Raw genomic sequence first — 18,252 nt, forward strand, 5'->3', positions numbered from 1 at the left:
GGAGGGGAGGGGAGGGCTGCGGAGGGGAGGGGACCGTCTTGCATTCAGCCACAGGAAGTTTGCATCTTTCCAGAACTGCACGTGAGAGGAGTCCGCTGCCAAGTCTTCTTGTCCTCACGTGCGTTTCTTTTCTCACGTAGACCCTAAACATGGTGACGCCAACGCTGCGAGTGGAGGACTGCAGCATCGCGCTGTTGCCCCGGAACCATGAGAAAAACCGGTGCATGGACATCCTGCCCCCGGACCGCTGCCTGCCCTTCCTCATCACCATCGACGGGGAGAGCAGCAACTACATCAACGCTGCCCTCATGGACGTGAGTGCCCTGCTTCGCGCACGGGCCGAGGCTGGGGTGACTGGACTGGGGAGACTGCAGAACAGGCGTGGGTCTTCCCCTTCTGCTCACCAGCCCTTTTGTTTTTTAAGACACAAACTTTTGTTTCCAACAAAAAATAGATTTCAGATTCCACGTATGTTTTTGTGTCAGAGATGATATCCTTGGTTTCTCAGGGACCACCAGGCCAGAAGTATCGGTAAATGCAACATGGCACAGTTGCCCTCTGAGCGCTGAGATTTTTAACCTGCTGCGCGGGGAGCAGGGGACAGCTGTGAAGTCACCATGGCAGGAAAATGGGTTAATCGGTTTGCAACATTATTTTAGTTCATTTTCCTGTAACTTAGCCTGTAGTTAACATAGGGGAAAGCGCAACTCATTACTTCCCATCAGTCTGTTTACTTGTTGCTATTCAGTTGATGGAAAGAATGAATGGGTGTGTTCTGTGCTAACGCGGAAATTTTAATTCTATCGGTGTCATATCATAAAAGGTACCTAAAGTTTTTTGAAGCTCTTCAGAGCTGTAAAAAAAGTAGATGTATTCTTTATGGCAGAAGTAAGAACACTGTCACACATACAAATTGCTAGCAAACAAGTTTTAGAAAAAGCAGAACTTTTAATTATGTGTAATTTTAAAAGTAAAGTTAAATTTTCTCCATCAAGATAATCATGTATAGATTCGATATTGCCGCTCTACCAGAAATTTTCTAAAAATTGATAAGAGATACTAATTAAGTTTTCTTGGTATCAAAGTAAGACTTTTATCACTCTTATTCTGCAGAGAAGTTTATATTTAATCTATGTTGGTGCTGACAATGGTGACAGAATTCAACAACTGTTAAACATGTTCAGTGTTCTGCGCCACAAGTTTCCTTCTGCATGAAATAACTTAGCTTCTTCTCCTCCCATTTTCCTGAGTATATCTGGAGCATTCTTGTTTGTGTTTGCAGAGCTATAAACAGCCTTCAGCTTTTATAGTCACCCAGCATCCTTTGCCAAACACAGTGAAAGACTTTTGGAGACTGGTCCTGGATTATCACTGCACATCCGTAGTTATGCTAAATGATGTGGATCCTGCCCAGGTGAGACCCGGACTTCTTACAGTCAGAGCTAGTGCCGGGGGGTCAAGTTTGTTTGCACCTGAGAAGTGCAGGCCCTGGTGCCAGGTCTCAAGTGCCAGTTGAAGTTGAGAACTGGGGATGCTGAACACCAAGGTTAAAAATCAGACGGAATTAGGGGTTAGAAAGTCAGTTGAAACCAGAAATACAGGCTGAAATCATAGATGGTTGAGGTGACATGGCAAGACAGGGCCAAAAGTTGAGCTGTTCCTGAAAGATGGAAATATCCACTGGAGGTTGACAAGGTCACAGACCAAGTCAGGGCTCAGCAGGAACCTGAACATCACAGAGCCAAAGCAGAGCAAGCAAACCAGAGGACAGTGAAGAAGGGAAGATAGCATTTGACACAGCCCCTGATCCCATTCCTGGAGCAACTGTGTGCTTCCTGGCACAGCTCACTGGGAGCCTACAGGTAGAGATTGTCATGCAGGGTGACAGTGTTGGGATGACAGTGGAGACAGGCAAGCAATTTTAAGGCACAGCAATTAGTTTTCTCAATGCTTTGGTAAAGATATTAAAAAGAAATAATACTGGGACTTGGAGATAAAAGAAGTTTGGAATGATAAATGGGGCTTTTGCATAGTTACTGTTAAACATTAAAGAGAAAGAATTGGACAGTGATGACTCAATGTTAGTAATAGGGTTAGACACATTTTCTTGAAGCAGGTTGTCAGGCAAGCATTAGTGCAGTGGTCCTTTAGGAGATGAATTCATTGCTTTGGGATGTGCCTATACCAGTCATAGACAACCATCATGACAGTAGGCATTATGGGAAGTTTGACCTTAGCGTGTTTTAAGAAACAACTTGTTCTGGAACTGAATTAATTTCCTGTCCAGTAGACACAAATTCTTTCTTTTTCTTAAAAACAAACAAACAAACAAAAAACAAACAAAAAAAAAGGTCTGAAGCATTTCAGCATCCCAACTAGACATCAAGGCCAGATTTTTCCTTCCTACAATCTATTTTCTTGCCATCATCCAACCATAAATGGCATGGACATTCAATTCAGTTCTGTAAGGTTTTTAATTATGTCTGAGGCACTGCATTATATTGTCAAAGCTCTCGCCTGAAAGCTGGTTAATGAAATAATGATGATAATCTTTGTTCTTATCCAGTCCTTTTGGCTTAAGAAGCTTAAATATTTTAAAACTCTTCCCCACTGATGCTCTGAGAAGGTTAGCTTACGGTCATTTATAAAGACAAGTAGACACCATGGCTTGGGAAGCTTCAAAGACCCAACTCAAAATAGAACCAAGTATCCTGATGTTCTAACTTACAGTGGCATGGCTGAAATTTCACCTATTCTGGAGTCTTAAGTCACAGACACTTATAGAATAAGGGACTTCTTCCTTATTTAGAACCATTATGGTTTTTTTCTTCATGTGAATCCTGAAATGTGGAGATATTTTTGTTCATATTAGTGAACAAGACATCAGTGATTCTAGTGTGTTCTTTTTGAACAACTGCACTGGAATTCTAAAGCCGCATTCTAAACCCGAACTATCTGGACTCAAACCAAGTCTTGGCTGGCTCATGGGTAAGAGAGACAAAAAGACTCCAGTTCTATTCAGCAAACAGAGCTGATTTTCAGAGTGAGAGAAAAGAGGCTCCTGGGATTCAGTCTTTTAGCCAACACTAAACTGAGCATTTGAATGTAAAGGCTTTGCAATTCTACAAGAATAGCACTCAACGATTTTAAGTATTTATAGGTCCAGTTCACGGACGTGTTATGCACCATTTAAGCCATTTTCTACATGGTTTACTTGGGCAGAGCATAGAATGCAACGTGCCAAGAGGCAAGCACAAGCCGCGTCACTCATATTTCTTTGGTGTAAGTGGCAAGCTTTTGGCCAGGAGCTTGAACGAAGAAAGCAAGCAGAAAGCAGAGTAAGTTCAGGCAGTAGAAAAATGGGCAGAACGGTTCAAATGTGCATGTTACAGCTTTTATAAATATCTTGGCTTACCATCATAATGCCTGTTAATTTTAACAGTGGGTACCCTTGGGCATCAAAAAGAAAATAAACATCAGCATGCTATTATTTGACAAGGCAGTTTTATAACTTGTCACCAGGAAGTGCTGGTGAGGAAGGAAATATTTCATGGAAGCATTATTTAAAAATAAATAAATGTAATTTTTAAAATACTATCAGCTTAGCTAACATAAAAAGCACCCTTGGTTACCCTACTTTCATTCTTACTTATAAAATCCCACCTTAACTGTTCTGTGATGGAGAGAGAGATATTGCCATTTCGGCTGACCTGCTGCTCACTGAAAACTATCCTGCAATCTTGGGTATAAATCAACCTTAGCAACCTTGGACAATGAGATTTTAGATCCTTTGGAAAATAGAACTCATCTAGAAATTCAACCAGTGGATCCTCCTTTTCTGACACATCATTCTGCATAAAATTAGGTGATTGTCTTCCTCTGCTCTTGGCCCAGTATAGAACAGGTTATATAATAAAGTAGTTCTCTCCTTGCCTTTCCATAGGCCACCTGTCCCTCAGCTAAATCAGAAAGATAAAACTTAGATGCGGCTGGGCACGGTGGCTCACATCTGTAATCCCAGCACTTTGGGAGACCGAGGTGGGCGGATCATGAGGTCAAGAGATCGAGACCATCCTGGCCAACATGGTGAAACCCCCTCTCTAGTAAAGACACAAAAATTAGCCAGGCGTGGTGGCGCATGCCGGTAGTCCCAACTACTCAGGAGGCTGAGGCAGAAGAATCGCTTGAACCCGGGAGGTTGCGGTGAGCCGAGATCATATCACTGCACTCCAGCCTGGCAACAAAGGCAGCTTGTGTCTCAAAAAAAAAAAAAAAAAAAAAGGTAGATGCTACTTAAAAAAAGTCATAGGAATAAGAAGTCCCTGTAATTTCAAACTTTAAATGCCTATTAAGGTTTCGGGGCTTTAAGAAGGGTTTTTGAAGAGAAAAATCTTAGCAGTTCTTCTTTCCTGACTGTTTCCAAGGGTAGGAATTTTGTGGGGTGCTAGCTAATAAGCACCTTCATAAGCCACCATGCCCAGCACCACTCCTACTGCACTGAGTTGTGCATTTACATTCATGCAAAAGTTCTAGTTACTCAGTATCAACAATAGCTAGAGTTTGAGGCTCTAGGAAATTGCTTTTTTAATTAGGCCACTTCCAGGTAAAACAGTGAAGCATTTACTCTTATTACAACAGATTTGCTAGATCTGAGCTGCGAGGGTTTGGACTGGAACATAAAAATGCAACCCAACAATGTCATCAGTTCCCAACCTTGTCACAAAATAGCCTTATTCCCAATAGTGGTTATAAAATCCACTCGCAGTCCCCGCCAGCAGAGCATGGAGATCTGGGCATTAAGACTTGTATAGCCATCTTGAGTACCTTACATCCTGGGGTGGCACCTGGTGCCTCTCCCTGGGGCCTGATGAGAGTTCCTTTCACCATGCACAAGGGGACATGGCGACTGCCATTCACATGACCTCATAGGAAAGCAGAATTACTCATGGCTAAAAGGTGCTTTCTGAGAAAATGAAGGAAAAGTCCCAGGAAAAGGACAGGTGGAGTTGAGGAATCAGCTAGCAAGGAAGTCCAAAAGCCCGCATTGCTGGGAGGAGAAGAGAGAAAGAAAAGAAAACAAAGGGAGTCAGTGAAGTCTTCAGAATTCCTGAATGATGTCTCCAAACACAGCATCCCACACCTGTAATCCCAGCCATCTGGGAGGCCGAGGCAGGAGGATCACTGGAGAAGAGGGATTCAAGACCAGCCTGGGCAACGTAACGAGATCCCTGTCTCTCCAAAAACACAAAAATTAGCCAGGCATGGTAGCACACACCTGTGGCCCCAGCTACCTGAGAGGTTTAGGGGCAAGAGTTGCTTGAGCCCAGGAGTTCAAGGCTGCAGTGAGCCATGATCACACCATTGCACTCCAGCTGGGGAGACAGAGCAAGACCCTATCTCTTAGGAAAAAAAAAAGAAAAAGGATTAATGAATGTCAGTACTAACCTTATCCAAGTTAGGAGTAAATTTCCTCTTTTAATTAACCCTGTGTTTATATGTTTTGAATTCAGTTGTGTCCACAGTACTGGCCAGAAAACGGAGTGCACAGACACGGCCCCATCCAGGTGGAGTTTGTCTCTGCTGACCTAGAAGAGGACATCATCAGCAGGATATTCCGTATTTACAATGCAGCCAGAGTAAGAGACGGGCCCATCGTGCTTGTGATTATGGCTTCATTTATTTTCTCACTCATTGACTATTTGGAGCACTTACTCTATGTCAGTCACTGTTCCAGGAGTTTGGAACATGTCAGTGAACCAAAAAAGCACAAATTCCTGACCTTACGGAGCTTACGTTATAACGGGAGCAGTATTTAGAAAGTAATGATACTTATTAAAGCACAGCAAGGCAGACTTTATTCAAGACCATCATGATAGTTGCAGGGACCCCTGTCACAGGACCTTGCAGCGGACGAGAGAGAGTGGGCTCGACTCCGAGTATGGCATAGGCAGGCAGGAATTTATAGCCAACAGGCAGGGTGGGGGTCAGTGGATGGAAAATTACTAAGGGGAGGCATCAAGAGTAAGGGGGGTTCTGGCTAAACTGACCTAACAGGATTCTGGCTGAAGGCAGACCCTCAGCTGTCTGGCTGGAGACATACCTGGGGAGTGGTGGAGGGTGAGGAACCTGATCAGGTATCAGATATGATCAGACATTGAGGGTGGGTGGTTCTTGCCACGGTGACTTAGCAGAAATTGCTAGAACTGGATTTTACAAGGAAGTTCATGGATAGGCCTAGGAGAAGGTTCAGGAGCCTGGCGAAAGTTTGGTCAAGCAAAGAATTATTGTCAGAAATCAGACAATAAATAACAGATATAATAACAGATGCAGTAAGTTAGGAAGTGACAAATTCTACTGGAAAGTCAGTAGGGGGGTTAGAAAGTGCTAGGGCCTTGCACAGCGGAAGCACGCTCTGTTGTAAGCATGTGTGCCCTGTGAGCCAAGACGGAGAAGGCCAGAGAGCACTGAGGCTCTCTGGGGAGGCAGCTTCCTAGGCAGAAGGAGGGTTCAGTGCAGAGGGCCCAAGGTGTGTTCCCCAAAGTGAGTGCCAGGACAGCAAGGAGGTGTGGGGCCCAGGCTCAGTGAGCAGAGGCAAGAGTAGCTGATGGGGAGTGAGCAGTTCACCTGGAAGGACAGTGGCTTGGGGGCCCCGGGTCGAAGGGCCTGGCAGTCACTGTCAGCATTTGGGCTTTTGCTCTGAAGGAAGTAAGGAGCCATTACAGAGTTTTGCGTGCAAGAATCCAGTGGTGTAATTTACATTTTAAAAGGAGCACTCTGGCACCTGTGTTGAGAACAGGCTGGAGGAGAGAGGCATCAGGAGGCTGTCGGGATAATCCTCGTGAGAAATGACAGGATGAGAGAGGAGATCATGGTGAGATGGGAGGGAGCAGGAGTGGAGGTCACGAGAAGGGGGAGGTTCTGATATTTTCTGAAGGTAGAGCCAGCACGATCCCCGGGAATGGAGGGGACTCAAGGTTCCTGTCCTGAGAGCTAGGGTGATGGAATGGACACTGACTGAGGTGTTGCCCAGGCTGCCCGTGTAACCGGATTGTTTGGGGGTGGGGGGCATTATGGAGAGAGGATCAGAAGCTCAATTGTAGACATACTAGGTTTGGGATGACTGTTAGGCCCCTAAGTGGGAATATCAGGTGGGCCTTTGAAAATATAAGGGTGAAATTCAAGAGAGAGGGCTGAACCAGATATATGAATTTGTGACTTACTGGGATATTGGTAATATCTAAAGCCATGAGCATGAATGAAATCAAATGCGAGGCAGAAAAAGAGGAAGCGCCCTAGGGGTTGAGCCTGGGGGCTTCTGTCAGCAAGTGGTCTGGGAGAAGGGGAGACTGAGGCAGAGAGAGCAGGAGGGAGGGACTGCTGTGGGAGAAGGACCAGCCAGTGAGGAAAGCATGTTGACAGGAAGAGAGTGTCACCCGTGTTAGGTGCCACTGAAGGCCACAGAAGATACAGTCCAGGTGACTTAGCCATGGCCAGATTAAAGCTGTTTTCATGTTTCTACCATCAGCTAGGTAACACTTTTTTGAATTCTGCAATTCTATTTCACTATGACTGAGGATTAATTAACTATTGCTATCTTAGCAAGATTCAACATCAATAAGCAAAACCGTATTATGCTCACAGGAAGCAGTGTTCTCTATCTTCACACTGAGCTCACAGACATCTCCAGGTTTTAAATTATTCATTACCTGTAATTTACCTGTAATTGAAGTTATTTTACCGCTTAACATGACAATGTGGTCAGTGCTTATGCTGTGTTATTTTTCTCTTGGCTTTTGCAGAATGGGAAGCATTCTGCCTCACTCGTATTTGTCTGGCCTGTCATTTCAACCCCCTGGTTGTTTTTAACTGCTCGAGATTAAAAACCATAACTCTTCAGGCCAGCAGAAGCCACCTTGGTAATTTGTAGGCAGGACTCGCCTTTAATAATGGGAAGATCAAGTAGGTGGCAGCAGCCCACTGGAATTCAGTAAATAATGCCTGTTTTCTTTCCTCTCCCTCATTGTTGCCTGGTTCTTTGTAGCCCCAAGACGGATATCGGATGGTGCAGCAATTCCAGTTCCTGGGCTGGCCGATGTACAGGGACACACCCGTGTCCAAGCGCTCCTTCTTGAAGCTCATTCGCCAGGTGGACAAATGGCAAGAGGAGTACAACGGCGGGGAAGGCCGCACGGTTGTGCACTGCTTGTAAGTGCCTGACAGAGCTCTTCATTGAAGAACAGCCAGACCCCACACTCGCTCTCACCTCCTATTTCTCTGTCTTTTGTTTCACTAGAAATGGAGAAGAAATAAGTAGGTCTAGGTGAAGGGGTAGTCGTGACACTCAGTGAGGGATTGGTTGGCCTTTCAGGAAACAGGATATGCACATCCTTCATTTGGATGGTGTGCCACTGCTGTATAAACAAGCACTGACCCTTTGATCAGGAACCCTCTCCCCTGGAGAAAAAAAAAAAAAAAACACCGGTTCTTGAGAGCCAATTGTTACGTTTTCAGGAATTTTCTGAGCTGCGTCTTCAACTGTTGGTAACTTGAATTCATCCATGGTAGAAGGATTTACATCATGGAAATGAACAAATGCTACAACTCAGGGCTCCATCCCACCAGCCAAAGCCAGTTTACCATCACGTTGTTTGATTATTCAATTGGAAATCACATCAGAGGTCTCAAAGGAACTGGTGTGTGTGTGTGTGCACGTGCGTGCATGCTTCTTGAGAGAATGTGTATATTGGGAGGATTTGGTTACAGCCAGTGTCCCCAAAATGGGGCTTCCAGGCCAGCAGGTTTTGCAGGTGCTAGATGTGGCCACCCCTGCTCCACATGGCTCCCAGCCTTACCTGCACATTAAGAATTATTTGAGGAGCTTTAAATGAAAAAAAAAAAAAAAAAAAAGCCCACACACAGGCCACACCCCAACCAATTAGATCAAAATCTCTGGCAGTTGGGCCCACACATGGGTGTGTTTTTAAAATGCCTAGGTGATTTCAGTGTGTTGAGATAATAAGGTTGAGAGCCACTGAATAGAGAATGCCACGCTTCTCAAAGCACTTTTACCTGCATTTTCTAATTGGCAATGATATGTAGCTAATCAACCAGCTGGAATCGGCTTAATAGAACAGGCAATTAGAAAGTCGTGGCAGTTAAGGAAGATGCTTAGAGAATTGGGGGAAATTTAAAGTATACGCATATGTCACTTTTCAGTGAAGTATCATTAGAAGTACACACTGAGATCTCTCTTAAATTGAAGGCAAAATATTCACTCCGGGTAGGTCAAGCCTAGTTAAAGTTGCAGACCTGGCTCAGGGCGTGGGTTACTCTCCAGTGAGTGCCCTTGTCTGATGCAGTGCCACCTCCTACCCCGGGCCTGCGGGGTCTCCCGGGAGGCCCAGGACTCTGCCTGCCTCTCAGCAATCAAACACGATAGTGTCTCATCCTGCGGGAAACTGATACTCCTTTGGAAAGAGCTGTAAGAACCTACCCACAGTTGTCTTCAACCAAAAGTCCCAATCTTTTGTCCTCTAAAAAGCAGTTTATCAACCTCACCTTTCTCTAGTTGCTGTCATCCCCACTTTCTTCTCCTGGACCCAGTGCACTAAAAAATCTCTATCGGCCATGCGCAGTGGCTCACACCTGTAGTCCCAGCACTTTGGGAGGCCAAGGCGGGCAGATCACAAGATCAGGAGATCAAGACCATCCTGGCTAACACGGTGAAACCCCGTCTCTACTAAAAATACAAAAAATTAGCCGGGCATGGTGGCGGGCGCCTGTAGTCCCAGCTACTCAGGAGGCTGAGGCAGGAGAATGGCGTGAACCCAGGAGGCGGAGCTTGCGGTGAGCCGAAATCGCACCACTGCACTCAGGCCTGGGGGACACAGCGAGACTCCATCTCAAAAAAAAAAAAAAAACTCTATCAAGAAAATGACAAAAAAAATTCATTAGCAGTCCACATCCCTATTTTTATTTCTCTTCAATCCGGATCCGACCTCTGATCAGAATAAGAGGCTCACGCTGAGATGATAAAATCCCAGCAAAAAATATTAATATTGTAGTTCATTTGTATTATTAGATATGTCAGGTTTTTCTAAAATACTAAAAATGTTTGCAGATATCCCTGCCTGCATCTGGAGACCAGCATCTGAGCTAGATGTACATTCCCCCGCCCCCCTCCCCCGGGATTAGTACTTTCTAAAAAGGGTCAGTGCTTTAACCCACAGGACTAAGTTACTAGTGACTAGAAGAAGTTGAGGCACCGGGACAGGCCTAACAAGAAGACATAAAGATTTCTTAAATCACTGCACCTTGTCAACAACACTCTTCCCAGAGGCAGCTGTGACCACAGAACTAAACAGTGACATTGCTGTTCCATGTAAAACCTAAAGCAATCAGCTGTTCTTCACAGTGGACGGTGGGAGGCATCCGTTGTTTCTTCTGTCCTGCCGGTGCAGCATCTATTCCCATTTTCCGCTGAGAGAACCTTGATTATTCTTTGGAACATTCCTCCCTCTCTGAAGCCCCGCCTTGGTCCATGTGGAACTGTCTCTTGCTCTCTTAGCATCAAGGTGGGCATGAGACCTAGGCCTGGTGAGAATGTTTATTTTGGTTTACATTTATATATCTAACTCTAAGAGGTTTTTTTTTTAGCTATAAGAAACAAAATTAGTTTACATTGGCATCCCCCAGTACTGGCCAGGAAAGAATCAGACCACTCCAGTGTTCCTCTTGGAGGTAAGAGCATGGCATTCAGCATAGTGTAGCGCCACCTAATGGCTGTGGGTGGAGAGTTCCTGGCTGAGACAAGACCTGCAGGGTGCTTTGAGCCACAGATACTCAAGGTATGCAAATAGGGAGTGTTTTTCTTTATACGTGTCTCCCAGCTAATAAAACTAGATTAAATGGATAGAATTAAGATTTCACCACTTTGCAACTCTTGATGAAAATAATGGATTAGACAGTGGTCTTCAACAGCTGCCAAAAGCATTAGGTGCAAAGCTGATGGGAAAAGTGGTGTAATGTTAATGCAAGGATGGAAAACAGCTACTCTTCTAATTAGCAGAAGAGACAGTCTAGGGACAGATCCATACCTCGGCGTCATCTGACTTACAACAAAGATGCCAACGCAACACAGCACTGCAGAGGGTGGGGGAGACTGCCTGGACACATTGGTCTCCCTCACTCCATGTACAGAATCCCTTTCACATAGATGGTAGACCGAACAGGGAAAGTGAAACAACAAAGCTTCTAGAAGAAAACACAGGAGAAAATCTCCATGAACACAGGTAGATTTGTTAAACAGGACACAGAACACTAGCCTTAAAAGAAAGACTGACAAATTGGACTTTCATTAAAATTAAACCCTTCTCTTCATCAAAAGACGTCAATAAGAGGGTGAAAAAGCAAGGCAGTGGGAGGAGAGTTTTCTAATACATGTGTCTGACAAGGGACTCGGCTACAATGTTTTATTAACTGCTGTACTGCAAGCCAATAGGAAAATGGTAGACAACTCAATTTATTAAATGGGCAAAAAACTTGACAGGTACTTCATTGAAGAAGGAAAAAAAAAAGAAGTCCCAAATAGCCAATGAGCATAGAAAAGCTACTCAGCATTATTCGTTTTTAGGCAAATAACGGATCATATGCTACTGTGGATCAGATGGTACTGTGTACTCACCAGAATGGCTGAAATTTTAAAGACAGACAAATAAATAATAATCCCAAGTGTTAGTGAAACTGTGGAGTAACTGGAACTCGTATACACTGTAGGAAGGAAGTAAATACTGTACAACCATTTGGAAACTGACAGCATTTACCAAAGCTAAACGTACAGGCACTCTGAGGCTGAGCTCTTCTTTTCTTAGAGAAATGACGCAGAAATGAATCATCTGCCAAAAGATAAGCTTATCACAAGTTTACTCATAGTATTTAAAAACTAGAAACAGCCCAAACATTCACCAGCTGTTGGATAAATTGTACAGTGGGTATTCATTCAGTGGAATTCTCCTTAGCCATATAAAAGAATAAACTACCAATATAACACTGTGGGTGATTCTCACACAGACAACACAGAGTGAAATAAGCCAGTCTCAGGAAAAGACATAGTGTATGGTTCCATTTATACAAAGCTGAAGAACAGGTGAAAGCAACTGATGATGCTAGGCTTAAGAATGGATTCTCTTTGGTGATACTGATGGTATTGTTGAGGAGGGAATGTGAGGGAGCCTACTGGGGACTGACCGTGGTTTGTATCTTGATCTGAGTGGTGGTTACGTGGTATATGCATTGGTAAAAATAGAGTGAGCTGTCTACTAATGGTCTTTATTGTAGGCATATTATACTTCAGTTAAAAAGCTGATTCGGAATTTCATAATGGGCTGATCAAGCTGATATCCAAACACGATGATCACTCTTAAAACCACTCTTAAAAGCATAAAACCAGATATTTTTGGCTTGCTTCCTAATGAAAGTATACTTTAAGTATCCTTGTATAAATAAATAAATTTTGAATTCTTATCAAGCCCTGGAACTACCTACCAATTTACAGGAAATGCAGAGTTAGAAAGCAGCGTGTTGAATGATACCACAGAGATGTGATGAATGAGAAAAATCTAGGATGTGGGACTCTCTGCAGGACAGATGACCTTGTTTCCTCAACAAATAAATTCCCAAGAAAAAAGAGAGAGCAAAGAGGAGCTCACAGATTAAAATAAATTTGCAAGACATACCAACCAAATCCAATCTGTGGCCTTTGCCTAAATGTGGATTTTTTAAAAAGCAGCTGAAAGAAACAATCTGGGAAATTGCAACGCAGACTAGAAATTTGATTATTTTAAAACAGTAGTGTTTGTTATTTTAGGTATGATACTTATACTGTGTTTGAAAATAAAAAGGTCCCATGGCTGGGCACAGTGGCTCACACCTGTAATCCCAGCACTTTGAGAGGCTGAGGTGGGCGGATCACGAGGTCAGGAGATGGAGACCATCCTGGCTAACACGGCGAAACTCCGTCTCTACTAAAAAAAATACAAAAAAAATTAGCTGAGCGTGGTGGCGGGCGCCTGTAGTCCCAGCTACATGGGAGGCTGAGGCAGGAGAATGGCATGAACCCAGGAGGCGGAGCTTTCAGTGAGCTGAGATCCGGCACTGCACTCCAGCCTGGGCGACAGAGTGAGACTCTGTCTCAAAAAAAAAAGGTCCCTTATTTCCTTGAGGAAAGAGGGACTGCAGAGTTGGTGCAGGAATAGTGCGGAATGAGCCTGGACCATCATGTGGTTGCAGGAAGTAAAGAAAGAAGAAAGGTTGGGGGCTTGTCAGAAAAGAACAAAAGAGCTACCCTGTTGGAGCTGTCACTGGCCAAAGCTGAAACAATATGAACAAAATCAATATTAGTACCATCGGATTTTAGCTAACATTATTAGCTAAAATAGAATAACATTATTATGTATAAGCTCACACTGAAATAAATCATAAAATAAATAAGCAAATAAATAATTTAATGGGGAAAAAGAGACAGCTCTTTCTTAGGGTAGAATCTTCAAAGAGAGGGAAACAAGAAATCACCATTAGGCAAACACCACCGTGATAATTGTTGCAGACAAGATCCACCAGCGGATGCTCAAATCAGTGGGCGAGAAACCAGATATTTGCATAGACCTAAATATCTTCCCCCCCAGATATTTATTGACTGCAAAGAGAAAGGTGATAACTTCATAGTGAGAAAATCTGGCGGACACCATCTTAACAAGTGAGCAAGTGAACATCACCAGTAATAAGACAGAGGAACATCCTGAACCCCTGGGAGGAGGTAACATCCCCTCTCTGGTTTTCTTACCGAAGTGCACGGCCTTGTTTCCAGCCATGAGAAGACGTGAGACAAACCCAAATGAAGGGATGGTCTACATGTTGTAGTTTGTGATGACTTCTCAGATTGTGGCTGGGGTTGACAGCTACTTTCTACTTCTGTGTTCTACATTCTTTATATTCTACAAAATCACTGATCAGTGCTCTTCAAAAGTGTCAAGGTCAGGAAACACAAGGAAAGACTGAGGAAGTGTTACTGACTGAAGGAAGCTAAGGGGATAGGGCAGCTACATCCACGATTGGATCCTGGACCAGAGAAAGGACATTCGTGGAGGAACTAGTGAGATATGGCTACAGTCTGTGGTTTAGTTAATAGTATTCTCCCAGCATCACGTTCTCGGTTTGCATAATGCGCTGTGGACATATCAGGTATTCACATCAGGGAAGCTGAATATGCATTCTCTATGCGATTTTTACAGCATTTCTGCACATCTAAAATGGGTTCGGAGTAAAAAGTTTTCTTTAAAAATTGCCGCTGTTTTATAGATAAATAATGAAATGCTAATGGATGTTTTGTTGTTGTTGTTGTTTTTGAGATGGAGTCTCACTCTGTTACCCAGGCTGGAGTGCAGTACAGTAGCACAATCTGGGCTCACTGCAAGCTCCGCCTCCCGGGTTCACGCCATTCTCCTGCCTCAGCCTCCCAAATAGCTGGGACTACAGGCGCCCGCCACCACGAGTGGCTAATTTTTTGTATTTTTTAAATAGAGACGGTGTTTCGCCGTGTTAGCCAGGATGGTCTTGATCTCCTGACCTCGTGATCCGCCCACCTCAGCCTCCCAAAGTGCTGGGATTACAGGCTTCAGCCACCGCGCCCGGCCGCTAAGGAATGTTCTTAAAGGCCAGATACGTCTTTGAACATAACCCATACTTGTCACACCAATTTTCCTGGCAGACCCTAAATAAGGTTCACTGAAAATTTTCTACCTGGGCCCTTATCGATGAAGTGCTGTATCAGAGAATGTGACCAGGGCTGAGCGGAGCTGGGAAAGGCTCTTAGTCAGGTGACCTGTGGCCAGACATTGCGGATGGCTTGCTCTGTTTGCTTTAATTAAAAGCATCTGCCCAGGTAGGCGGTCCCTCGGTCTCACAGCCCTTCGTTGCTATTGGTTGGCCAGGGTTTAAACAGCTCGTTTCCACAGGTGTTTGCGAGATGCGGTGTAAAGTGCAGCCATCTGATCTCTTTCATGACAGGAACGGGGGAGGCCGCAGTGGGACATTCTGCGCCATCAGCATCGTGTGTGAGATGCTCCGGCACCAGAGAACCGTGGATGTCTTCCACGCTGTGAAGACACTGAGGAACAACAAGCCCAACATGGTCGACCTCCTGGTAGGACACCCCCTCTGAGCTGTTCCATGAGACACTCCATTAGCATTAGAATCCACCCAGCTCCCAGAATCGCCGGGAGACTGATGCGTAGAGGAAGAGACTCGTTTTCAAAATCACAATGTAATCACTTTGCATGTAGGGCTTTTCTCCTTTCTTGTTCTCCCTCTTCCTCTCTTTGTTCTTTACAAGGAGACTTTGTCTCCAGCTCATTCGAAATTCGGAAATAGCTGAAACTCACAAGTGCGCATCCTTATTAACTTCCCTTCCTGGCAGTGCCTTCCACGTGGCTAAGCACTTAGTCTTCACAGAGAAGAAATAATCATAGTACGTGAAATGCCAGATTTTCAAATTATATATTTTATAAATAGCTTCATCGCCTAATATTTATCAAAGCTGTGAATTTTAGTTTGACATCCAGAATATTGCATTTAATTATGGTGGCCATATCTGAGAAAAGGATTAAAGGAGATGAGAAACAGAGGACAATGTGCAATTATTTTCTTAAGAGTATTTTATGGAATCTCTTTTTATGTGGAGCGGTTGAAATGCCAACCACTGTGACTCTAGAATAGTTTAAAGGAAGAAGCTTTTAGATTAGGTTTTTGCACTTCTCTGTGAGCGAAGGAAGGATCTGAAGGAAACAGCAGGACTAATCCAAGGTTGGAAAATGGCTTGGGGGCAGGAGAGGGAAAAAGAGGTGGCCGATGCGACAAGCTCCAAAGCCAGTGTTGCCAGGTCCACGGCGTCACAGCACTGGGGTTAATGTTAAAAATTAAAATAAAGGGACTTAAGAGGGAGTTGAGAGTCAAGCTGAATTGGAGAAAGTAGCCGTGGTCCGCATGCAGTTTAAGAAGTCATAACAGCAGTGCTACGGGCTGGCTAATAGTAGTGACCAATGACAACGAGCTCCCAAACGTGTCCCGCTCAGCATGAACCACTCTCCAGGGCATCCGCTTTGCCCAGATACATGTCTCGTGCCTGAGGAGCTGCTCCATTTCCAAGAAGCATGGCTGCTGGTCGGGGAATTTGGCACACCTGCTTGGCCCCATCAGCTGTTAGTTAGCATGTTGGCTTCTAGAAGGGGCAGAAAGGAACGTGCTCCCCAGACTCCTGCTCCCCTCCTCCCCACCCTACAGGGAGCCCATGGAAACCCAAATTCTAGTCTCAACTCTGCTACTAATTCTAGTGAGGTGACCCCAACACATTAGTCTTGTCATTTAGGTGTCCTTAAGCAAATCACTTAACTCCTCTAGGTTTTAGTTTTGTAAACTAGGGATACCATTAGCTCATTGAGGTACCCAGCATGCAGAGAGGTGTGAAAGTGTTTTGGAAATTGCAAAGGGGAGAGGTGGTTGTAGAGAGTGTAGGAGTCTGCCAGGCGTGATGCCGTCAGTGGCCTGGCGGAAGGGCTGTAAGTGCCCTGGACATAGTAACGGATTTCCTGTGGGTTGTTGAAAGGCTGGTGTGGGGCTTCACTAGGACCGTCTCCCTCCCTGCATCACCGCCTGAATGGTAAAGAGTTCTACCACCATGGAATTCCCAGTCTTCCAGGATGGAGGCAGTTGAGCAAAGAGTGGCCATGCTGTCGGTGGAGGCCTGAGTTTGGGCCGGCAGAGGATAGAAACAAATGCATGAATGAAATATTCTGACTGTGGCTTCGTGCAGTCGTTAACCTCACTAATTCAGGGTCAGGTATGCAGCCTGGAGACTCTGGCTCGTACTTGGGCACAGCTGACCTTGATCAAAAAAAAGTCACTTCCTTCTCACTGCAGCCTGAATTAAGCAGGTCCTTAGAAACAGGCCCTTGCAGGCCTTTCCTCTAATGGCTCCGGCCGCAGGTTTCATCACTCACCAGATTTTATGGGCAGGACTGATGGGGCTTTTACCGAATCAGTGGTGCAGGCTAGAGGACGGGGGTGATTTTTCATGAAATAAATGGAGGCTTCAGTGGCTGAACTGGAAGGGAGCTTGCGGTCCCAGCCCACGATTCTATAATAAGTTATGTGTGACCCTAATGGAGAAGATGGGATTTCCGGGTGCCCAGACCAAGGGTCAGCACCAGTTGGAGGATAAGGTCAGGGTCTGAGAAATGTAGGAAAGTTTCGCAATTTCCGGAGAAAACTGTGTGACATATCTGTCACGGTGGCTGTTAGGGTATTAGATAATATCGGGTGACAGAGGAAAAAAGTCACCGTGCTCTTTTCAGTGGGTTTGAAGCTTCCAGAACTGAATAGGACCTGTTGTCATTTGGTTTTGCCTGTAAATACGACTTCTGTTTGGTTTGATGTTGATACCTGTGTATGTTGGCTGAGAGAATTAAATTAGCTTAGGTCAGGGTGATAAAATCTGGTACAGTTTTATTGGGCATCACAGGCCATCTGAGGCCCGAGTGTGTCCTAAGCACAAAATGTTGCGCCAGCAGCTGAAAAGGGCAGTGTCCTGAGTCTGCTTAGCTGCGTCTTCAGAGGATGACGAGCACGCGCCAGACAGCCCTGGGGGCGCTTCCAAGCATCTGGAACGGCAGGCTGGGGTGAAACAGAGGGACCCTCAGCCTGGCCCCACCAGGTCTTATACATCACGTGTGCGGCTGCATCCCTCATGGTCCCTTCCATTCAGAACAGGCAAATGCTGCCGCTCTATCCTCCCTGCCAGGGCGGGTGAGCGCACAGAGGAACGCTGTGTCTCACCATCTCTCTTTGCAGCTCTGATTTTTCTAAATTGCTTCTGAGTGGGAAGATTCAGCGGTTCGTGCTGAAGCATGGCACTCTCCAGGGAGACCCAGAAAGCCCTAAAGATGTATTTCTGCAAATTTTTAGCTTTGGGGGCTCTGGAGAAAAGCCAGTGGATTGCCAGGAGGCAAAATAGTTTCTGATACAAGACTAGATTTTTTTTTTGTATCCAGCAGGGGCAGCTGCATTTTTCCTGAACCCTTTTTTTGCCCTGCTCCTAAGTTATCCATCTCTTCAACCAGCCTCAAGTCCCCATCAAAGAACTGGGTCCCTGGAGGGTGGACAAGGACAGCACAGCCTGCGATTCTCCACGACTCGCCTAGT

General features: G+C 45.0%; 1 protein-coding gene across 2 annotated transcripts in view; it reads left to right on the forward strand.

The window, feature by feature from the left end:
- Nucleotides 1-18,252, forward strand: part of PTPRM (protein tyrosine phosphatase receptor type M) — an 846,383-nt gene that overhangs the window by 819,075 nt on the left and 9,056 nt on the right. For both annotated transcript variants that reach the window (XM_023228490.2, XM_023228491.2), the window contains 5 exons: nucleotides 141-314; nucleotides 1,283-1,414; nucleotides 5,511-5,636; nucleotides 8,042-8,205; nucleotides 15,064-15,199. In XM_023228490.2, coding sequence (XP_023084258.1) covers nucleotides 141-314; nucleotides 1,283-1,414; nucleotides 5,511-5,636; nucleotides 8,042-8,205; nucleotides 15,064-15,199 — 732 coding nt within the window. The remainder of the gene's footprint in view (nucleotides 1-140; nucleotides 315-1,282; nucleotides 1,415-5,510; nucleotides 5,637-8,041; nucleotides 8,206-15,063; nucleotides 15,200-18,252) is intronic.

This window comes from Piliocolobus tephrosceles, chromosome 18 (genome assembly GCF_002776525.5).
Source record: "Piliocolobus tephrosceles isolate RC106 chromosome 18, ASM277652v3, whole genome shotgun sequence".
Taxonomy (NCBI): domain Eukaryota; kingdom Metazoa; phylum Chordata; class Mammalia; order Primates; family Cercopithecidae; genus Piliocolobus; species Piliocolobus tephrosceles.